This window comes from Cyphomyrmex costatus, unplaced genomic scaffold, assembly GCF_001594065.2.
Source record: "Cyphomyrmex costatus isolate MS0001 unplaced genomic scaffold, Ccosl1.0 scaffold123, whole genome shotgun sequence".
Classification (NCBI taxonomy): Eukaryota; Metazoa; Arthropoda; class Insecta; order Hymenoptera; family Formicidae; genus Cyphomyrmex; species Cyphomyrmex costatus.
This window is the reverse complement of record NW_017275207.1, coordinates 3,368,525-3,394,023: the sequence shown is the minus strand read 5'-3', so window position 1 is coordinate 3,394,023 and position 25,499 is coordinate 3,368,525. Positions and strand designations below refer to the sequence as shown.

The 25,499-nt window shown below is 32.3% G+C and overlaps 1 protein-coding gene across 1 annotated transcript; it reads left to right on the top strand.

Annotated features, from left to right (window-relative positions):
• The first annotated feature begins 895 nt into the window (after nt 1-895).
• On the top strand, nt 896-20,816 carry LOC108782271 (homeotic protein ocelliless). Its single transcript, XM_018550493.1, has 4 exons — nt 896-1,256; nt 4,856-5,049; nt 14,780-14,947; nt 20,424-20,816. Exons 1-4 carry the CDS (start codon nt 896-898, stop codon nt 20,814-20,816), a joined length of 1,116 nt encoding a protein of 371 aa, XP_018405995.1.
• Nucleotides 20,817-25,499: the final 4,683 nt, after the last annotated feature.

Below are 25,499 nucleotides of genomic sequence, written 5' to 3'. Positions count from 1 at the left end.
GCGCGTCATCGAATGATAGCACTCATTCGGGCTGATGGCCGTTTGGGGAAGAGGGTTGTCTGGTCTGTAACCTGGGGGTGGCCCCGCGTAAACCTCGAGAGGGGTGGAAATCGGTATCGCCGACACGGGGCGGTGTTTCAACCCCCGTTCTCGTCACAGGGATGGGTCGGCTGCCGGCGAATCAGCTTTCACATGGCGAACCCCCTACGAAACGCAACCCCTGCGAGTCAACCATGGCCACACCCACGCTCCTACCCGCGGCACCGGCGGTTATTGAATTAAGCTTATCATTTGATTTTGAGGAGACCCACCAGTCGGTCGTACGGGGCGCTCTTAAGCGGGCCGGAAAACTTCTTCCTATCCGCGGTGTAATCGCAATAATTTGATATCGCTGATCCGATTACGTATCATAAGCCGCTATCGAGGAACCCAACCAGCGGCCCGGCACGGTTCCCGGTCTCGCTGAAACGTCGCCGACGAGAGAGCGGCGTGCCGCTCCTACCGCTCGCGTCTATCCGGGTCTTACCCGCGGACGAACGGGCCCAAGAGCGCGGGTACAAACGGGCCCGGATAAGTCGCGCTGCTTACGTGACCTTCTAAATTTCACATTGCATTCGCCATCACAGTCATACGTTTTCGCGCAACCAGTGTCTTTTTTTTTTTTTTTCATAAAGTTTAGAAGAGACGCGTTATTATATACCTATCTCAAAATATTAATGTGTTAGACATCGTGACTTTTAACGGCCTAACCGTTGATTTTTTTTCGAGTGCATTCATTCGAGACTATCACGCGTATCCCTCATTATTACTGAAGTGTAAAGAAACGACTCTTGAAGTACTAAGTGCCAGCAGGAGTAACGCAAAGTGGATTTACTTGCAGCCAGGCCACGACATTATGGACTACTCGTATCTGAATCAGGCCGCGGCCGCGGCAGCGGCCGGCTTCGAAGCCTCCAGCTGCGCTTTGGCCGCCGGCGAGATGCAGTGTAGTTACGGAGATCTGAGCTCGTGCTCGCAGATGAGTCAAGCGGCCTATCGTTACACCGCGGCACGAGCTGCCGGATATCCCGGTAATGCGGCCGCTGCCGCCGGTGCTGCGGCCGGTGGCACGCCACTCACGGCCCATCACACTGCGCACCCCCATGCCCACGCGCACCATGGGGCCCACTCGACCCCCTGCTCCGTAATGGCTGCCAGGTCCCAGGAAGTCCATCGGCACGCCGCCTCCATTTTCCCATCGGCTATCAATCTTCAGAGTGAGTGATGTTTGAACGTATTTTTCAAGTACTCAATCAGCTATTGATTATAACGTATACTTTCGGATAATTTCCGAATTATTATAAAGTAATTGTCAACTTTGCAGTTGTAACGATGGAATCAAAATCTTTAATCCAAATGTTTTATCAAGTGTTAGAAAGAATTTGATATCTGACTACTCTTATTTTTTAGACAATTGAGTTTATTTACAACCAATTGTATCAGATTTTATAAAAAGAGATTCTCTGAAAACGATTTTCAAAGTTAAATTTTATGATTTTTTTTTTAAGGTATTGAACATAAATTTAAGATTTTAGGTAACAATTTTTTTTATATTTTTATATTTATATATATGTACATATATACATATATATAAATATATATATATATATGAATATTTAGAATGTATTTTCAAAGTTACAAATTACTATGTTCATTTTGTTTTAAAATAATTGTAGTCAACAGTTGAAGGATTCTATTTTTCATTCAAAACAACAAATATTAATAACATTTTTAATTTGGAATATCGTTTATTATTAGAATTAAGTTAAAATCTTCTTTTAGTAAGAAAGAGATTAAAATTTTTTTTTAATTAGATGCTTATTATGTCACCACTTTGTTAAATCTTAATATAATTTTCTTATTCTAGTACGCAACGTAACCATATTTATATAGATAAAAAATTTTATCAGTTTTTATTTCGGATAGCTAAAATTCAATTATGTCTAACATCATTTTAGTACATATGCATAGATTTATAACTTTTAAAGTGTTGAACTTAGAGACTTTCAAAAATTTATACATATAATTTAAACGTGAATAATATTATATATATTAAAAATTTTAAGTTTCTATATTCACACACACACACACAATAGCTTTTCTTAAAAAAAAATCAACTTAAAAATTATTTTTTAAGCCAAAATCTCTTCTTTTAATAATACATTCTTAAAGAAATTTAGTGTCGACTCTTTTTTATGATGAAATATCAATAGTTTTTGGAATAATGAATAACAGTAAGTGAAAGATTTTTCTTGTATTAAAATTTGGTTACGTATAAATAAATGTTCCAACTTTATTCTTTATTTAATTTTAGAAAGTTTTATATTCAAGTACTTGATTCAATTATTTAATTAAATGAAACTTTTTATTTTTTTTTATTAAAAATGGAAATATTGAAACATACACACACAAGTTTGTAGTATTTACAATTTTTTTTTATAAAAATTGATTTTATAAATTTAAGCAGTTTATTTATTAATAAAACAATGCATAAAATGGATTTGTGTAATCATTCATGAAAAATTATATATATCTAAAAACTGTATCTAAAAACAATGTATCTCACGATACATATAACACATGATGTGTTCTGTAAAAACTTACAATTTAATTAAAGAAAGTATTATAAAGTATTATGAAATATCATGAAATTATCAGAAAATTTGTTACAATTATATCATATATAATTATCTAGTTGTTTAATAATTATTTAAAGCATGTTATTAAATACAAACATAATTTATATATTATTTTTTATTTATATTGGAATATTATCTGAAACTTAAAGTGTCTGTGCGTTATATTAAATAAATCAAGTAAATAACTTAATAAATAATATCATATGTTAACTTGATATTGTATTATAATTGACCATAATAAATAATTCATAATTTCAAACTGTAGCATGGCTTAACAAGGGCTCCTTTATCCTTGCGTCAATCCGTCAGTCTATGAACGTGCGACGCTTTGTTATGTTTGTTCCGGCGATTTAGAAGGGGCTAAACATGTCACACAGGAGCAAAGAGCTAATCTCCCTTCGTCCTAGTTGATAATTGATCTCGATTGAATTCAACATCACACATGTTATTTCGACATAATGCGCACAAGAATGTCACGCGGATATATTATGCAACGTATCTGTCATGCTTCAATTAATTTTTTATGAATTCACTGAAGGAGCTAGAAATATAAATAGCTACCAAAGCGAAACTATCGTAAGGATATCAGATATATGTGATATCAATAAGATAAAAGATTTCCACGAATATATGTCTTTACGTAATTATTCAAGGATTTTAGAAAATTAAATTGTTCGTTTTTAAAAGCGTAAAATTTTAATTGTTTTTATATTGATTTTACACATAACAATAAAGACAAAAAATATAAAACATATAAAACATAAAAGTATTTTTTTTTTTCTTTGGAAACAAAGATATATGGGATGTAATAAATTATTGCAGGAAATGAATTCTGTCTTGTTATATTTTGTTATCAAAATTTTGTATCTGTATTAAACAAACAACTAAATGGGCAATACATATTTCTATCATAAATGTACATTTACTGTTATTGCAATAAGTACTAATATCTTTAGTCTTTTATTACATTTTTATTTTTTAATACATATAAAGATTTCTGATATAAAGGAAGTTTATACATAATTAAATATAAAATATACATATATATATTATATAATTATACAATAAAACTCATATGTTTTCTTCTCTGTTCTTATATGTCACAAAAATAAAGAAGATTAATTGAAAAGTTAGTCTTTTAATTATAACAATAAAAAACTTACCTTGTTTTTCTTTATAAAAAATAAAATTGCTATTATATATACAACATTTTTTATACAATTAAATCTAATTTTATTATACATTATTATTGGAGGTGGCAAGTAACATGTTACTTGTAACGCCGTTACCGTTACTTTTTTAAAATAGTGATTTGGTAATAATGTTATAATTTTTTATGATGAATAGCGATAACGCTAGAATTAGAACAGTCACTTAATTCTGAAAGTGTATAACTCGTTACTATTACCCATTTTTCATTGAAAAAAATAAAGATTTAATAATGCTACAATTTTCATGACGGTAATGCCAAGGCTCTAGAATAGTTACTCTTTCAATAAGAATTAAACGTATGAGAAACGCATAATGGTAATGAAATACTTTCGAAAGTTAGTGTTCTAATTCTGGCATTATCGTTATCATGAAAAATTGTAACGTCGATTACGAAATCTTTATCATAAAAAAGTAATGTAACGAGATAACGGCATTATACAAGTATCCATTACTTACCACGATTATTATTTGTGACTATATATTTTTTCTCATTTTCTCAAATTTTACTTTATATAAAAATCAATACGGAAATTAGTCTTCTAATTATTTTTTAGTGTTTTATTATTATTTATTCTGTACATGAACAGATGTCATACAAAGAAAAAAAATTATATATGGCAATATTTTATATATAATTATACATATAAATAAGATAAAAAATCTATTTAAATATAAATATGTAAATACATGTATACGTATTTAATTATATAGACATTTTTTATATAAAATACATCTGTTTGTTCTTTGTTATTTATGAAAATAAAGAGAAAATAAAGACTCTTGTTTTCTTTGATACGTTTTGAAATGTCATATCTTAATTGTAATTGTATGTTACTATTATGACATTATTATCGTTATTATTATTGTCGTTGCATAACAAATAAAAAAATCAAATTTCAAAAATTACCTTTTATCTCTATACATTTCGATCATTTTTATCTTTATTTTTACATTTCTAATTTCAGGCGGTTTGGGATATAAAGCTTACTCAGGGCACGATGGCCTCGCGGAGAAGAGAAAACAACGTCGGATACGAACGACATTTACGTCGGCTCAACTGAAAGAATTGGAACGTGCATTCCAGGAGACACATTATCCAGACATTTACACTAGAGAAGAGATTGCTATGAAGATCGACCTGACGGAAGCTAGAGTGCAGGTTAGTCTGTTTTTTCTTCATTTTGTAATTATTCCTTTTTCTAAAATTTCACGTTAAATTAACAATTTCTATGCAATGTAAAATTTAAATTTAATTTATCCTAAATGATCGAAATTATACCTACATATCGATATATACAAGATTGATTTACTTTGTGAAAGTAACTCGCTATAATTAGTTTCTTTCAAAAAGAGTAAAAGTGCACAAAAAGAATAGTTACCATTATAATAAGTTATCGATTCTCTGAAACACATGTTACAGTCTCAATTACTTAAAAAATAACTAGTCGTTAATTTTTTGCATTGTTACTTTAAATACAAGAATGTAATACATCTTCAACATTATTTTATAGCATTAAATTATTTTTTATTATACAAAATACTCAATTATACGCTATATTACTTATAATAAATTAATATATACATTCACTTAGAATAAAAATTATGAGATCAGTATTAAGATCCGTTTACATACAAAAAATCCTAACTAGTTTAATTCTTAATTCTTAATATGGAGCAATGAAAGCGTAGTGTATATTTTTTCAGTTTTTTTTCAATCTATTGACTTAAGGTCATTGATTCAGTCTACTAAAGCAATATGTTGAAAAAAACCTTCTGTTTCTCGAAATTATAATTAAGTGACTTAAACCACTATAGCTTTCATCTCTCTCCATATATGTAGACATTTACAGTGTAATATAATTATCAGGGATAAAATATATCTAATCACAAGAAATCTGATAAATACTTTATTTTAGTCAGTTCATGGCTATGTTTGGACGCTCACACATATGTTGATCACGCACATGTTGACGAATAAATTTTATATGAAGTAATAATTTTAAAAGTAACTATTAAATTTTACTGGAAAAAAAACTGTAACTAAGTTAAATTACAGTTACCGAAAAAAGTTATGAAAAAAGTAACTCTAATTGTATAACAACTTTGTTACGAGTAACTTTCCAATTTTTATATTATATACAATTAAATATGATAATTTCTTATAAAAGCGAATAGCTTTATATAGAACATTTAAAAACTAAGCCCTTTTGTTTTATAACTCTTAACAATAATGTTGATATTATAATATTGTCATCTAATATTATATTGTTGTTTTATACTTGATTAAAAAAGGTATGATAAAAATGACGATATAACAATACTGATATTGTCATTAAAAGTTATAGAATAAGAACTCTGATCACATTTACGTAACGTAAAGAATACAATAAGCAGAATAATTTTTTATTGTTATTAGAAAAGAACATTCTGTTTTGGATTATACAATAAAATTTTGCATTATACATATCGCGTAGTTTGCTTCATCTGCGCAAAGAGAGGGTTGTTGACTGAAAGTTGAGGGTGAGTTCGCAGAAGGAGTGTAGTACGTAATTACATTACAGACTCCATTTTCGTTTTCATGGCTATACCTGCAGGTCGCGAGCTGATGGATTATACTGTCTAATACGCGTGACGGATTATCATGAACAAAAGATAAACGACGAAAGAATTGTACAAACATTATTGCAAAATTACTTCTCATACGTATGAAATTATGCTTAAATAATATTTTCTTTTTTACTGTTGAAACGAGCAAAAGTGTAACGACGACTGGCAATCCTTTTTGTGAAAAAATTTCTCTTGTTATATCTTATTTATGCGATAATTCTGGGAAATTTAATCTTAATATAATTCGGGACTGCACGAGATGTATGATAACAGTTCTCAATTTATAGCAATTGGAGGTAAACATGTTAAATATTCTTAAATGTGACAACTGAATCCAGGAAAATTGTTCTCGTTTTGTGCGATTTGATTTACACCAATTTTCAGATCATTATACGTGCATAAATCAAAATGTATTTTTATGATATGAATGTTTTCAAACTAAAACAATCCTTACAAACACTAATCTCTTTAAAAAATTTTAAGTACTTATTCTTAAAAATTGACTTAAGAAACTCATACGATTATTCAATTTCCAACATTGATAATAAATATTGAATATGCTTGTTCAATTCTTATCGCATTACATTGATTCCAATGTTCATTCTAAATAAAACTCAAAATCAGACAATTATATTTCATACTAAATAAAAATTTGGATCTAAATTATTCGGTCTGAATAAATCCAAATTAAATTATCGTTTGCACAAAATTAACGAAGGAATTTTATTATTTATTTACATTACACGAACTTCCTTGCGCATTTTTCGTAACTTGAAGATTCTCAACCGGAAGAGAACAGTTGCCATTTCCGTTTTTCATCGGATACTGTATATAGCAAAATCGGTTGCGTTTTATAAGAGATCAATTTACACGATCTCTTGGAAACATCTTCATATTAAAATCGGGAGCTACCTGTCACAGCTCGCTGAATTCCCTCTACTTGTACACATCCATGACGTTACCTGCTCCGCTAGGACTCAAGTGTCGCGAGAAGGACAGGTGAGGTACATGTACGGTAACGTGATTAGACAGCTCTCCAGACGCTAACGGAACCTAAAGTTAGACTTCTCGACTGACGTGCATCACTTAGCGCCGCCGAAGTACCTCTTCGCCGAATTTCATTCAGATTATCTAGCGCGGGCGAGGAGTGTGGACGATTTCATTGGTTTCCAGCTTGGAGAAGGGAGCAATAAATTTAATCTTATCTCGGAAAGACGTAGGCGCGGATTAATATAACGTTTGCCATCGACGATCGCGATATTATTACACGGCGAGATTAGGGATGGCGATTCGACGACTGTGAAACTAAATCACTCGCTATTTACGGCGACAACTTGATATTCCAACGCGTATAATCCACTTTTGCACGATGAGTGCGATTATCTTGGCGACGGCAAGTTACTTAAGCTGCCATTAACCCCTTGACCCTACAGCCCTAATCACTGCAGCTGTGTTGATCAAAATACGAAATCTAGGTATAGCTTTGATTGTATTTATACTATATATTATAATCGAACTTAATGTTTTTTTTTTATATGAAATACCTCATATTTATTAATTTTTTAAATATTAGTATTTATTAATATATTAATAATATCAAAATTGTATTTACATACATCAAATATGTATGATCTCTAGATTAATAAATATGTTATTTGAATATTATTATATATATCTAACAGAATTTGATATATCTATATTTCGGTTCAATCTTTTGTATTTTCTTGTATTTTTGCAATTTTCAGTTTATCTATTTTTAGTCTTGGTATTTTAAGAAATGCCAAAAAGATGCCAAGATACACATATAGAGTTTTATTACCCAAGGTTAAGGCAAGCAAAATTATATATGCATGATCATGTCTCAATTTTTAATATTCCTTTTGCAATTTTTTATTTACATTGTACATATTGTAATTTGTATCATTACGAAGATATTAGGAGAAAAATGTGGAAGAATGCATTTGAAAAAATAAAAAAATGTTTTTAAAATTATTTTACCAATATTGAAGTTTATTAAATTAGTGTCCAAGAAAAATCGCGGGTCGAAAATCGTGTGGTCTTCGAACTTTCTAAGTGGAAATAAAGCTATTCAATCTATCTTGAGAAGAGAGTGAGAGGAGGAACCATTTCTGGGACGTCGATATCCGACATAAAACTACGTACTTTATTTTTACGAGATTCTTTTTCTATTCATATGAAGATTCACATGCACTTTCTCAATATTTTTAAATATCTATCATCTTTATTTTTTACTTTTTCTTTTGTAATTTGTTATTCTTTTTTTTTCTCATTCGCTTTCCTATTCCCTCAAATCCTATTTTTATATGTTATTTTTTTAATATCACATACTTTTTTCTGTTTTTCACACAAGGCATTAGGAATTTTTTTTTTTAATTTGATTTAAACCATCTTTGGGTAATTTAACCACGATAATAACGATTAAAATTAGTTAAAAAGGTGTTCTTTTAAAACAAATATTAGTAATCTCTAAATGATAATTGTATACCTGCGTTGTACATCATCGTACATGTTCGCGTATCATGAACGAGGACCGCGCAATAATGAAGCACGAGATAACTATTAATACTCTAGTAGTTTGCGGGTTCGCGGCGCGACCGCCATCTCTGGTGAGGTTTATCCTCCCACGGTGGGGTAAGTCCTTTGTCTGCTCGACTTTGCCCTCCTCCATTCTGACAGAACGTACGGTCCCTCAAGAGTTTCCTCGTCCCTTCATTCGTGATTCGTTCGTTCGCTACTGCGAGTTATCCTACCCCCGCTGTCTTCCAACCCTCCGATTCAACCCCTGCGCCCCTGCCTCCATCCCTCTCAGCCCTCCATCTCGTCGATGGCGGCTGCTCGATAAAATTTCCTCCCTCTCGTATCGTGAGAGTCATTGGCTTCCTCCGTCCACCCCCTTTTGCACATCCTGCTTCCAGGATACTTCCTAATCGGCTGCCATTACTACCCCTATTTTCTCTCTCTATCTATAGTTTCACTTAGTGCAAAGTATAAATTAAGTTACGCAGGAATGTTTCCGTTAACTCTTTTCCTTGAACATTATCTACCATTATTTCTCCTTCTTCATATCTCATTTAAGATACTTCCTAATCAGCTGCTATTATTATCTTTATCTTACCTTTCTACTTTTATTTAGCGCGAAATATAAATTGTGTGGATATGTGTTCGACAGAGCTTTATCCTGAAGAATTATCTACCTCTTTATTTCTTCTCTTTCATACCTCATTCATAATGTAATCTAATTAGCTGCTATTATTACCTTTATGTTCTTTTACTATTTAAAGTTTTACTTTTAGCTTGAATTATAAAGTAACGTTTCTGAGATGACTCAACAAAACTCTAACAATAATATACATCATTTTGAACATTTATTGATCTCGTGGAAAGCATAAAAACTTTATTTTTTGTTTTTAGTTGTTGAGAACGTTTTTTTTTTTCCGAGATCTCGAAAAGTTCTAGATTATTCTGGATTTATAAATATGTATGTAAAAAAAAATACTTTATAAATATATAAAAACGATCGAGTTATATGCTTAAATCTAACTCCTGTTTTTGAGCATTGAAAATTAGTTTGCATATTTTATTTGCATTTTTTATTTAGAATGTATAATAATATCATTGTTGTTACTATTTATTTTTGTGACGATCATTACATAAGTCATAAAATTATTATTAATAACATTATTATTAACAAAAGAGATAAAATAAAATATAAATATTTAATAGACGTGCTATTAAATATTAATTAAATACTTACTGTTTTTACACAACATGATGATTATTAAAATAATTTGTTCTCAAATTCGCGAATTTGTCAATATACTATTAACTACATATGTATATCTATTGCTCTTTATTTTTTATTTTATGTTAATTATATAAAAAGAACAAAATATCGTTATACATTATAAATTAATATATTATAATTATTTAATCTATTTTTATCTAAAAAGCTTCAATCAATTTCAATAATGAGCCAGCAATGAGAGAGAGAGAGATAGAGAAAATCTAAATTTGCGAAGTATCTACTTTATAATACAACACGTTCTTAGTATCTACTAAGTTTAGCAATGCTCATTATTCTTTTCTTATCTCTTTAAGCAAACTATGTAAAACTTACATTAAATTTGTCATTTATGGAATAACGCAAAATAAATGTAAGTGCCGCTACATACGATAATCGATCGAGCATGATTTTGGCGTAAAATACGACAATATAGCATTTTAAGAAGAGGTAAAACGTGCTGGATCGTATTACCTTGCAACAACAGAGGCCGGTTCTAACGGATATCGGAATTCTAGTTGGCAGCGTTAGGTAGGGGCGCATAACTAAGTCAGCGTGCTATTGATAGTCGAGATTCTCTCGACGCGCGTGTGTTACACCGCGTAGAAATATCCCGTCTCTCGTCGTTGGAGCGGCTGACATCGATAAAAATACCCGAAAGATGATTGAATTTGTAACACTATCCGCTGCATTATGCAGCGACTATAACTTGATCGTCGCGCGCAAGATCGGCTGCTCGTTCGCAGTACCGAAAACGGAGAAAAGAATATTATCTCTACAGAAATGACGCTTTTGACGGATGTGACGAGTAGAATATTGAGAAGAATATTGAAACATGATTGCGATGTCGATATCGATATCACAAACACGAATTTTGAAATCTTTATGAAAAATGATTAATCACTGTCATCGTAATATATATAACACGAAATGAAGCTTAAAAACCTGTAATAGTTTTTACATAGACCATGAAATAGTATTGGAACAAATAAGAAATAAAGAATTTGTTTTACTTTATTTAAGAGTATAATAAGATGAATAAGAACTAGATAAGAGAATTATTACCAATAACAACCCTTGCCCTTTATCCATATTTTGAGGGATTCGCTCGGATTAGCACTAATATTTTATTGATGGTATTAATGTCCTGTATGCAATATTAATCAAATCACCTTTGCACATGAACCATACATGCAATACTGTACTAAACATGATACCTTTCGTCGAGATTATTATTCGCAGTGTCGAAAACAATTTTTGAACGAAGACGCGTTAAAAAAAAACGTGTTACTCGTTTTGACACTCGTTGATAACAGTTTTGCTCGTTCCAGTTGGAAGCGCATATTGAAGCGAATTTGACAGAAACGATCGCGATATTTGAAACCACTTCACTAGAGAAACTTGTGATGAGACAATAGGTATTCCGTGATGGATTCAATTCTTTCGATCACTGTTCAAATTTCAAACAGTATATAACAATAATTACGTCACACTCATTCTTTAGAATAGACTGTAATTTTTCATTCAATCCTTTTATCGTTATTTCATAATCACATTAAATTTGCGCAGATTCATTCTTCTGTTCACGAAGAATACAAGAATAGAAACTCTAATAATATTTTTTCTGATCTTAGATTTTTAATAGAGTATAAAAAAGAAAAGAGAGAGAGAGAGAGAGAGATTAAATTATTTTATAATATATATATTATATATTTTTCAAAATATTACTAAATTATAATCACATTAAGCATAATGTGAAAAGATGAATACCCCTTCACATATATAATTTTTTTTATTCCTCAGAATCATATCTTTTTCGTTTTATGGAGTCATATGCATTAATTTTGACAACGTCTGCTTAATTTTATTCATAATAAAATATGCATTTGCTTCTTAAAGAAAATATTCGTCTCGTTCAAATGATCACTTCTCACATTTTATTCTGATCGCGTGATATACAAGGTTTCTCAAGACCAGTGATCTTCTTATCTCGCATCTATATCTTCGAAGAAGCAATCGTGAGTCATTCGGCGATTGAATTATATACCTGTGGGTCCTGCTCCACGTTTCTATCTTCCACGCCGCTTATCGCCAATGAACGTGGCGCAAGATTAATCAGCGCTGACCCATATCTCCTCCCGATTGGACCGATGCCACACAATACAAACTGCACATGAAGGGACGACGATTTCTGATTAGTAGGAAACTTGTCCTTGTCGATTTAAGGCTCGATAATACAGCAAATGCAATCGTATAATTGCAAATGATTCTATATAATATAGAGACGCGGATATCTCTTAAAAACATATAATAAGATACTAATAATAAATATAAAATTAAAAGTGTGTGATTCTTATGTGCAAGAAAAAAAGTATTAAGTTCTATATTCAAAATGTAATTATTTTATATATAGAAAAATAATGTAGAAGAGGACACATTTTAGTCTTGAAAATATCTTTTATTTAATTTATTCTGAACATTTTGCATATATCATCATATTACAATTGCGATGAGCTTGATGTGAATGATACTTAATGTATCTTATGATACTTTTATCGTTGCACTGCATGTCTCATTGACTACTCTGGCCGTCGCGTGGCGGCACGTTTCGCTACTCTGAGTCACATGTCATCCAGGATGAATTACAATTCCATTAACGTAGTAGAGTAGCGGAGCTGTGCATAATACGTACCAAAGCTGATCTCTCTTGCATTCTCTCTCTTTCCCTCCCTCCCTCTCTCTAAATTGGGATGTCAAGTGCGCAGATGTAAAATTACGAAGGGAGCGAGGCGGCAATAGCGTTCCGATATGGGACAGGCGATTGAAGTTGTGTTTTTCGCCACTAACGAGATTAATATTCAGCGAGCATGTATCGATGCGCGAAATGGGCGAAAAACATGGTTTTCAAAAAGTTCGACTGCGGTGTTTCGTACTGGGTGAATGACATTTGTCGATAACGTTAATTAACTGGCATCCGTGAAAAAGTAGTTAAAATTCTATTAAAGAAAAGTTCTCTAGAAATTAAAATCAAAAGAGTAAAGTAAAAGGATATTTTTGATATTTCAAAAAAGAGATTCTTTTATAAAGATATATTAATATTATTTTATACGTGAGATAAACATACGTGGTAGAATGCTTTTACACAAGTAGTGTTTTATGAATAATAGTTAATTATTGAAAAAGTAATATAATTATATATTATATTATTTTGTACATTCGAAAAATACGCATAAAAAATAATATTAACATATTAATAGTATAAAATTCTGTTACAGATGCAAATAGTTTTACTGAATATAACTCATGATGTTACTAAATTTTTAATCAATCAATAATTCATTTTCTTATAGTATCATATATATTAATGCTACATATAAAGTAATTAATTGTAACAAGATTATTAATTGCGTAGGATGATATATTGTACAAATAGAATGTGAGATTATTTAACATTGTGAATTACAGGTTAAATTAAAATCTTATTATTAGAGAAAAAGGATAAATGCTTTATTTTCTATAACCAATTCTTTAAAGAAATTTAATATTTAGAATTAAAGATAATAATTAAAAAGGAAACAGAATTTTTTAAAGATGATATTAAAATATAATTATATATATTAATTGTAAGTAAAGACTAAAGAATATAAGATTTAAAACAAATATAATACAATATTTAACATAGATAAAAATCGAACACACTAGTTTTAATAAAAATATACTCAAGCTAATAGAATAGTATTACAAAGACTAGAATCAATATGTATCTAAACTATAAAAATCAAGATATAACAATCTTATCATCGTTTAATTGATTGATATTTGAACTTTGACGTGTTCATCTAAAGTGAGCGTTCAAGAGATGAAGTTAAAGTCGGACAGGGGGCAATCTCGAAGCCTCGGGAGTTATACGACCGATGCGCAGTCGAAAAATCAACGTAAATTTTCTTCCATCTCTCAGTGGAATACGCCGCTGTCAAGTAAAACAAGACGTCCCCCCTGTGTCTTGCGGGAATGAAGGACAGAGACAAGCAGCACATCTACGATTAAGGGTTTGTTCTTGGAAGGGACGAGAAAGTCCGGGAATCTGGCGTAAAAGTTAAAGAGAAAGGAAACAGGAAAAGGGGAGAAATCGAATGATAGAAAGAGAACAATGTAAGGAGAGGAGAAACGAATGCTAGGAACAAGAAAGAATCCTAAAAAGGATAGAAAGAGATGTGAAATCTAAGGGATACTGGTAAAAACGAGACAGGAAAGAAGTCACGACTTTAAGAGAGATGGGAAAAGAAAAGGAGAAGGGAGAGATACACTCTGAGACCTTAAGATAGTCAAGAATAAAGAGGGAGAGAGATATAAAAGAAATATGAATACTTAGAATGAGAAGAGACTGTTAGAAAAAGAAGAATGCGATGTCTAAGAGATAGTAACAGAGGGAGAGAAGGAGAGAATGAGATGGAAAAGATGAACAAAGGGGAAGGTGTAGGGCTGGGAACGAGAGACGATTCCGGGAGTCGAGGGGTTGCTGCAGTTGGTGGCACGGAGGGATGTGTGTGTGTGTCTGTGTGAAATGGGGAAAACATTCGCCCGGGTTCTGGTGGCTAGTGTCGGGGCTGGGCTGATACACAAGGGGCCCATGCCAGAGTGTGCGCTGGTAATTGCAAGCTCTATGTAGATCCACTTACAGTGATTAAAAACTGTCCTGCTGGGTATCATCCGTGGCGGAACGACGCATCAAGGATGTCGGCAAGGGAAAAGGAAGAAGAGCAACGACCAGGATGCGCACCGCCAAGAATAATTCCGTCACGTCTCGCAGTCACGTCAGTTTGCGCGCGTTTAGAGATAACAATCTTATGCCGTTCCACAATTCGGCTGTTACAGTAGCAAAGCTGGCGGGTATAATTTTTTCATGACATTTTACGAACTAAGTATACGACATTTAACATATTTATACACTTGTAATCTAAAACTGTAGCATTATTTTAGTTAGAAATGTTTAGAAATAATTGTTACACTGTTCTTGAGAGGAACAAAAGGGAGCTTATAGATTTGGTTCTTCTTCTACTGATACTATCTTAAATATTTTGTAGGCAATTTAGTTCTATTTTTATTAATGACTTTTATTAAAATGTCGCGGTAGTAATATTTTTGTGTATAAATGAACAAATTTTGCTAATTATTTAACGTTACATGCTCAGTTACATGTTAAAATATACAATCAATGTGTGTATTCTAAAAGAAAATGCAAAGAGAAAGAGAGAGAATGACGAAGGAAAGGAGAGAGGAAGGAAAAGAAGAAAGAGAGAGGGAAGAAATAGGAAATAGAAAAAGAGTAAGTGCAAAGTTAATCAGATTTATATAATACGTATAATGGTTTTTCTTGTATTCTATCTTACTATAAATATATTGTATACGAACTGCAGCGATCCAGACTTTCAATTAAGGAAATAAGTTTAGGGTGAAGTCGCATCAGCCTGCCATCTCAGTCTTAATTACGGTCTGCTTCGTGTAGCGTGGAGACATTCAATTTTATTGGTACGATCGTCGGAATGACTCCATTACAAATTAACTAGACACACAAAACTTAATGAGAGAGAGCGAGAGAGAGAGAGAGAGAGAGAAGAGATTTAATATTTTTTTAAATTGATATTTTGTCTTAATCATAAAACAAAATCATTCTGTTTTACTATATTTAATATCGAATATGAAATTAAAATTTTATTAGAGAATTTATATTTATATTGTAGATTATAGTGTGCAGAATTATATGCATTCTACTTCTTTTGCATATATTTTCAAATTTTATCGGCGAAACTAATCACATCGCGAAATATATCTGTCGATATCAAATTAGATCGGCCGGGGGTCAGAAAGCAACCGAGCGAAATCCGCGGTTAACTGGTTCGAGAAGGGAAAATCACGACGAAGCCTAACATAGGGTGAATCAAACGGATAAGCGTAGCGCAAATTGCACCATCGTGTGGTGCTTCTATAGAATTCTTAATGCCTCGATATTTACTTTAATCATTGACATGAACACAGGATCGAATATAGTCTTTGATCAAACAATGTCTAACATATAAAAATAGTTACCGTTATGAGAGTACTTGGCTCTAATTGTCTAATTAAATTAACGACTGTTGTAATGAATGCAAAATGTCTCTGATAGAAAGAATTCTGACAATTTTATAAAATTTTTAAGAATTCTTATATACTAAATTTATTACCTATGTTTCTAAAAAAAATATACTTAAACTTCTCCAAGCTTATAAGTTTGCTTCAAAAGTAACAAAATGAGAAATTTTAAAGTATTCCATAATTCATATATAATAAAGATTTCTAGAAGAGATGTAGACTTTCTCAGTACTTACAAAAGGTGTTCCAGTTCGTATAAAAAAGTCTGAGAAATTTTTTTAAAAGTTATAAATTATATATAAAAGTTATATGAAGAATTCTGAAATTTACATAAAAATTCTGTAAAAAGTTTGAAAAAATTTTTTAACATTCAACTATTAATAAATTTATTAACGCGAAATGTATTTTACTGGATCCATACATACATTCACGATTATTATTTAAATATACTAGTGGTTTCTATGCATTAAATAAACGTATACAGCTAATTTGAAAAATCGATTTTTCTTTAATGAAAAATTTGTAAAAGTTATCTTTTATTATACGTATAGTATGTTAAATTTTTAATTGCATTATAATTAGATTTTAATTGTAATATAATTAAATTTTTATTAATACTATTGCAAATGGAAAATTTTTGTTTAAAAAAATGTAGATGTATAAAATAGAATTAAGATGTTATTTTTTTAATATTATAATCCTAAGGAAATACAATAAAAAAATTTTGACAAAAATTTTATGAGAACCACATCATATGAATTGAATATTTAATCACGAAATAAAAAAGCATCGTCATTTGTAAAATTGATTATTGATGCATCCGGGGAGACGCTAATTAACGTTATTTGTGTCATTCTATTCTTATTTTACATCTAACAAACAACGAAGATAGAAATGACAGAAATAGCTTTAATAGCGTCTCCCTTAACGCACCTTAAGCAGTAATCATCGCAAAGCAGTTACCGATTGCTTTGCTCTAACTGGTTGAAAAGTAATCCTCAACCGTCAATCGTTCAATCAAAAATTTCCATTTTTTTCCTTAACATTCGAGGATAAACCAAATAAATTGATCCGAAAATTAACAAGATACATAAAAATATATAAGAATGATAAAATAACCAAATGTAAAAGATAAAATAATAAGACAAACTAAAGAGATGAATCCACATGCACACGCGAACGCGTATCGAAGCGTATGATCGGAAGAGAGCGGAGGGTAGAATTCCCGTACAGCTCCCGTCTAAAGAGATGATTAAATATTTATCCAGAAGGTGCTGGACATCTGTCGATATGCCTTGTTGCACTTTATTTTGGCGCGGTGTATTTGTTTAACATTAACGCTATACGCGCGTGCGCGCGCGAGCACGCAAACGCCGCTCTCTCACCCTAATTCGCCTCGTCGTTGTCGTCATCGTCACTTCGACAAACAACGGCACACATGCTACGGTCTGCTCGAGGTTTGGTCCGTGGCCAAATACGAATTATTAGCATTGTCTTTGGCACATGCCGGGGACAGTACATTCATGACCTAGTCGATAAGTCGCGAGACAATTAAAAAAAAGTAAACAGAATTGATTTTATGCTCAACTTTATGTAGAAGAAGTATAAGAATTCAACCAAATACATTTTTTTGCAATTTCGCAGCTATTTTTTTAATTTAGGATAAAATCTAAGAGTGCTGAGAAATTAAGCATATTGTCATTAAGTACACAATCGTCATAAAATACCGATAATTCTATCTTTTATCGAATTAATTAATTAAATTCTACCTTCTAACATGAAACTTTCTAGCGACTGTGTTGTTACTTTCTAAACACAGATTCTCTTTCTTTTCCTCAAAAGGCTTATATAATAAGAATAAATTGAAAGGTCTGGCCCTTCTTCCCCTTGATTTTATATCTCGCTTCTGTTTTTCTACCGTTTTTCAATCAACGATAGATCACGAAGAAACGCGATGCCAGGTGTAATCAATTTCGGATTAATTAGCACACGAGGGGATTCACGGTGTTCGTCGCGTAGTTACGATTCGAATTTCGCGAAAAATCGCCACGCCGGTTGCGCAACCGACGCGCGACAACCGGTAGCAGCAGCAGTAGCAGCAGCAGCTGATAAAAATCCAATAGCCCCAGTGTTTGCCAGCCAGAAAGGGCAATCACGTTCATCATGGTGTCCTGCGTTCCCGCCGTCGCCTCCCGCCTCCACCACCGCCGCCGCTGCCGCCGCCGTCGCCGCGGTGCCACCCTCCGCCGCCCATCTCGCGTCCCTTCTAACCCCCGTACAGTCTCCCCTGGCTCCGACAGCTCGAGCAGTTACGTCCTACGAGCCCTGAACGTAGCCGCCCCTGGAAAATCCAGGGGTGGGATTCACGTGCGCACACGTTGAGGAACGAACGGTTTAGGGAGTGACGAGGAGGGACGGAGATTGAAGGGGAGTTTGCAGCACCGTAAGGGAGTCAGGGATGCAGTGGGGACAGAGCGGCGTGATAGGGGGTTGAAGGGGAAAAGGGTGGATGAGCGGCAGCACCACCGGTCAGATAAACGCTAAAGCAAATAAATCCGCTACTTTAACATGCAGGTCACCGCAGGTGTCTGTTTATTTTATTCGTTAAATATTTCATTTGGCCGGCTAGGGCCAATTACGAGCGCGCCGAACGGCCAGCCTTGCCGCTTCGCTCTGACGAGCCGCGCCGAACTCTCTGACGCGCCTCGTGCGACAATTTCTCGTTTTACGACAGAAAATGTAAAAACGTAATATTTGCCATTTCTAGATATCGTAAACTTAAGTCTCGATTCAACCTTCAATATAGACTTCAAGCTATTTCAATTTCGGAATAATTGTTAATTTGATATTAATTGTTTCCGACAAAAAAATCTTTGAATTAAACATCAACTTACATTTATATAGCGTGAATAAGGTCAATTATATAAAGAATAATTACAAAGTTCTTGCAGTTTTAAATTGTCATTACTTCCGTTTTATAAATTCAGTAACAAAATTAAGCTATTAAAAATATTAAAGCAATTTTATGAAATTTATTATGTATTAAGAGGAATTTCTTATTTGTAAAATTTTCTTCCTAAAATATAATAGATTGGAAGAGAGTTGAACCGCGATTTCTCGATTTCCTCTGTGTCCACTAGATTTAAATCTATTGATTTCTTTTTATAGAGGCGTATTAGGATTATTATTTAATAAAATCTCGCTTTTTAGACAATCGACAGATTAAGATTAACGGGATTTGAAGTATCTCACATTTTAAATCAATCGCAAAATATATTTAGAACTAGATACAAAATGAAATAATGGATATGAATAAGAAACAATTCCTTGAATAAATGTATTTAAAATTGAAATAAATTTTTTATTTACATTTCTAACGGATTTAGCATCAACGGGTTTTGCTTTATCAAACATAGAACGGAAATTATAAAAGTTTAAAGTAAGAATTTTAAAATCATCCTGTCTAATCGGAAATTATTATCAATATTATGTTTTATGTAATGAGCATTTCTGCTTTTTTGTTAGACGACTAACTGCAATCATTTTATTAAAAAATTATTTAAATAACTAAATTTAAATTTTTCATAAATATGTCTAGATACATCAAAATTCGCGTATAAACAGAAGAATATCTCAAATAGATTACAAGAAATTAATCATAGATTTAGCATCAACATTTATATAGTATATATATATTTATACAACCCCAATTTCTATTTAACACTTGTAATTAAAGATAAAGTCATAAAGATATACATGATATAAATTTTTAACAGTAGGGTTATTCATATGTCAACTAATTATGATATTTATAGCTTCGTTAAATATTTGTTATATCTTATATTACAATCCTATAAGTTATGAACAAAAAAGTCGAAAATATCTAAATAATATACACAATAAATTTGATTGTCTTTTCAACAAATTAATCGTGAATCATCCGGAAATAATAAAAACAGGATCTAACGGCGTTGGATATTGTGTCAATGTTGCAGGTATGGTTCCAGAATCGGCGAGCGAAATTTCGCAAGCAGGAGAGGTTGGCTCAGCAGAAGTCTACGTCGCAAAGTGGCATCGGGGTCGACAGCGGCGCGTCCAGCCCCGTGGCCGGTACAGTGAAGGCGGAAGGACGGTCGCCGAGGAGTCCGGCGACACCACCCGGTGGCTCGAACAGCGTGCTTTCGTCGAATGAGATCAAGCCGATCGCTAACCAGAATCTGGTGAATGTGAAGCACAATACGGATGGCACAAGCGACGGCTCGCCCAACGCTCGGGGAAACAGCGGCGGCGGCGGTACCTGGGGCTCCTGCAGTCCCAGGCCCTTCTCGGCGGCCCTGCCACCCTATCTGTTAGATCCGCTGCCGCTGAAAACCGCGAATCTTTACTAAACCGTCTATCCCGTCACCGGCCTGGCGGAGAATGTAAATACAGAGAGCCGCCCGCTCGTCAACACGGAGACGACACGCCGTTCAGGTTCAGGGAGCGTCCAGGTTTCTTCCCGAGCCCCGGTTTCCCGTGACACGCGACTTTGTCGGTGTCCATCCGCATGTGCGGTATATCTTTGAGAACTCCGGTAAGACGTGCCGCTCATATTTTTGACAAAGATACATTTAGGCAGTCGGGAGAACGGGCAGGTTTGTCAGCTTGCTTTGACGTAGCTGAGATACATTCCGAAATTTGTGCGCACACAAGACAGAGCGTTGAATGCCAATCATTGAAAAATCATGAGTCGAGGTGAATATAACTTATTGTTAGTGAATTTCGATTGTGGTATTATCGTACAGAAGCCAATCAGATACTGTCTCTTAAATTTGACGGAGAAATAATTCGTAACATCAAATATTTTGAGCAGTTTTATAGTATGTGCTATGTTTATTCTGCATTCCTGTGATAAGTGTAGTAATATTTGAGAGATTAATATATGTTCTTTTGATTTCTTTCCAGTTGCTTTAATCTACACGTTATTGTATTTGTAGATAGTGGAGAGAGAAAGAAAATAGCGTACAATTATATGACGTAAAATATTGTTTTTGTTGATACAAATATGCTGTACCTATCTTATTTAACAAAATAATTTTAAAGAAGCATAACTTGAAATAATGTTTTCAGGCATTTATCGAGAGACTAACCAAAATAATTGAAAAATAATATAAATGTGGATTTATACTCGTATCAGGATCACATTCCAGTTGATATCGAGAATAATAAAGTTTATGCGCGCAAGTATTTACTCTAAACGACAATTTTAATGTTCCCGAGGAATAAGAATGAAATATTTATACATATTAATTTAATAAGATTTCTTGTGACTCACTAAAGTATGTAAATATAAATAGTTTTATATTTTTTCTAAGACAACTTGATAACAAAACAATAAAATTAATTTAAATATAATATATGTGACATTGTAATAGAGTTAAATATAAAAGATCTCTCTCTTCCTTTAAATTAAAAATTTATTTTATACTTTTTAATTAAATAAAATGGTTTTCTTAAAAATTTGATTAAATCGATTTCTTTCAATAAAATTAACCTATTTAGGGTATTATATAAGAACTATTGTGATCTCATTAATTTAACGTAAAATAATCTTGAAGTATCCTAATAAATATATTACGTCGTTTTCATTTATTTATACGTTTTATTATAATCGTAAGAAAAATAAGGATTTCATCTGAATCAATACAAACGCTATTAAAACATTGCTCTAATCTTCGTGGGACATTAAATTTTCGTTTTTAGTATATGCTTCCTATCCATATTATTTTCTATTAACGATGCCAAGCTAGGATTAACACAAAAAACAGCGTAGAATAGTATCCATAAAAGTACTATTAATCACGCGATTATCACTGGACTTAACAGACTTAGTTTATCAGGGTTGATTTAAGTACTGAAAATTATGGCTACATTGCGAAAACCTCTTACGATATTTATTATGTGTATCAAGTAGCAAAAAACATATACTTCCACCGTAAAATCCTTGACGCAATTATCGAACGTACTTCGCACTGATTTAATGCGCGATTCCAGCGACCTGTCGAATAATTAATTAATTAAATGTTAAAAGCAGCGATAACTAAATAAAAAAAAAAGAGAAGAGAGTGAAAGCTTGTTTAGTGTCAAAATAAAAATGACTTTCGATACAAAAATTTATTTTACTAAATTACAAAGAAGAAAAATACTCTGAGAATAATATTATTATATTAATTGTTAAATTATATTCTGATAGGGAATTTATATTTGTCTCAACTAAAAAATATTTATATTAATATAAATATTTTTATTTATATTAAAAACACTCATATTAATCTAAAAGAATATAGAAAAGACGTGGAAACCAAAGTTCAAATCCAATTAAAATTGCCACTTTAATTTTATATCAATTTTATATATTCTATTTTGTTATAAAAGTTTCTGTTGCAAAACTATAACATTGTAGTTTGCCAATTTCAATTCGGTAAAAGTGTAAATTTAGAGTGTACAAAACTCTAGAATGAAAGTCTTATATCAAGAATCGCTGTATAACGCGAGATTATTAATTCGCGTTAATTCGCAGATCGACGGAATTTCTTCTTAGGAAGCCCTTAAGATAAATACTTACATACCGTCCTGTGTGTCTCGTACCAAGAAGAGCGAGGGTATCTGTCTTATCACGATATACGATGGACAATTTTGGCAGTGGTCTGACTCGTTCATCGTGCGCCGATAACGAGCGCACCTTATTCTGCGTATGTATAGTTTATCGATTACGACTGAATCTATTTTATAGTGAGATGTATAAATGTACATTAGTTAAGATGAAAGGTATGTATAGTTCACCTGAAAATATTTTTTTCCTTTCATGAGGTCTCGACAAATTCACCTTAACTCTTAGAGGACCAGTAATTGGATACATCTCTCTCAACTATATCAATTATATCAATATGCTATTACTAATAATTATTGCTAAGCTAAACATAATTGAAATTCTTATACTCGTCACGATTAAGAATGTTCGATTCTAATTTGTTTCTCTAAAAGAATCGATTTTTTTGCAAGAAATCGGATTTGAAATTGCCCTGCTTGTATAGAAAGAAAACGATTCTTTTTTTACAAAAAAAATTCGATTTAAAATAATTTTCTTTGTTTAGAAAAATCAATTTCTGTAAAAAGTTGATTTAGAATCACTTTCCAGGGTTGAAAAGTCGAATTTTTAAAAAGATTAGATCAACCCTTAGGATATTTCTTTCTATTTTCTTCTTTTTACGAAAAATGGTAGTTTGTATTCCAATACGATAATTTTATAAAGTACAATATTAAAATGTTAATTAATTAGAACAAATTGTCTGATGAATAACGAATAAAAGATTGCCTAGTTATTAAAGCTCTAGAAATTATTACAAAAGTAACTGATATTTTGCAGAGACATAAAGGTCCTCTGAAAGTTAATGGGAATAGCGTGCGAAAATTTTTATCGTATCCCGAGGCAATCCATATCCCAGTTCGATAACGAATGTGATTTTTTAACGAGGCACTTTTACAAAACTGCGTATTACTGGCGTGTAGCGAGCCGTGCTTTCGCCCATCTCCGCGAAAGACGCGCATTATCGATTATACGCGACGGCAACGAGAGGGGAAAAGGCTCGTCTCCGCAAGCCAGGAAGCGTTCGTGAACTCTGAACAGCTTCGTTGCTCCCGCCATTATTGTTAAGATTAACGAATGGTAATTATCGATATGTGTGAACCGGAACTTGTACAGTTGTTGCTATAAATATATGAAATTAGTGTTTTACACCATACTCATACTCACTTCTATCCGTTAAAATCACTCCAGTGAATTCCTATTTCGTTAAATAATTAATAGATATCTTTTAAGCACTCTATTTTATTATCTACGTTTAATGTTAATTTTATATTATTCTATTACTTAGTTCCTATTATTTTATATATTTTTTGTATAAATTAAAAATCTCGTTTTTACTTCATTACGCGTTTTGGGTAAAAAGGAATGTTCAAAGAAATTCAAGTATACATTTATTGAAAATCATAATTAAATTAATTTCTCGTCTTAATCGTTGGTTACATCGTTGCTGCTGGTCGTAGTCCGGTTATATAGATTGTTATTTTCGTATTTATTACATCGTCGAATATCCGCTGCAATCGATGTCATGTGTTTAATTATTATGCTGTAAATATCAAAATCATTGCCCCAAAGTTAGAAGCGATATTTGTCCATGATGGAGTGCTTTTGCAGTCTTTACTGCATAATTTCGATCTGTTATGCGAAACAGTTAAAAAGCAGTGCATCTTTAATTTCCATGATACATTCTGTTTCGCTGGCCTAATAGAAAGGAGAAGAAAATATTATCTAACATGTTTAATCTTGAGCAATGCTATTAAGAAATGTTAAACGATGAGCAATATCAGCGATGTAAAACAGTCTGGCAATTTGTTTTCATTAGTGTACTGAAATATACTCTGTTACTTATTGAAAATATCTTCGTCTTTTGAGCTTTCTGTAAATTTTCTGAAATAGTCTCTTAATTTTTTTATTTATTTCGACAAATCGTAGAAGCAAATATTTTAACAAGTTTGGATGGAAATAACAAGAAAAAAAGACGTCTTTAATTATTCAAAATAAACTTTTGATTGACAAGTACAAAAATAAATAGAAACCTAAAAGTCCGAAATTATTCAGAAAGAGTTTCTATTTTTCTAAGAAAAAAGAGAGAAGAAATTAAAGCAATAAATTTAGTCAAAATTGTTATAAGTTCAGAGATGTACTCAACTTGCCAGTTTTTACAACTTTAAATCTGACATCTCGCGGATCGATTGTCAAGTCGTAATCTCCTATTTCCTGATTAAGAATAAGAAAGGAAGACAAAACAAAAAAAAATAAAAGTTTCGTACTTTCGTAATTGCTCGTCATCAGATTAGTCGTTTGCGTATAGTATCGTCATAAAGAATCGCTCAGGCTACGAAAATTGTATGAAACATAGTAGAATCATTGAACAATTAAGCGGATGAATGAAACTGACACTTCAGTTTTAACTCTTGCAATACGTTTACGAATCCCATAAAATCTTCAT

Coding starts and splice junctions, on each gene's coding strand:
- LOC108782271 (XM_018550493.1), top strand. CDS start 896: ATGGACTACTCGTATCTGAATCAGGCCGCGGCCGCGGCAGCGGCCGGC. Junction 1,257..4,855: donor ATCGGCTATCAATCTTCAGA/GTGAGTGATGTT, acceptor TTCTAATTTCAG/GCGGTTTGGGATATAAAGCT. Junction 5,050..14,779: donor TGACGGAAGCTAGAGTGCAG/GTTAGTCTGTTT, acceptor GGGAAGGTGTAG/GGCTGGGAACGAGAGACGAT.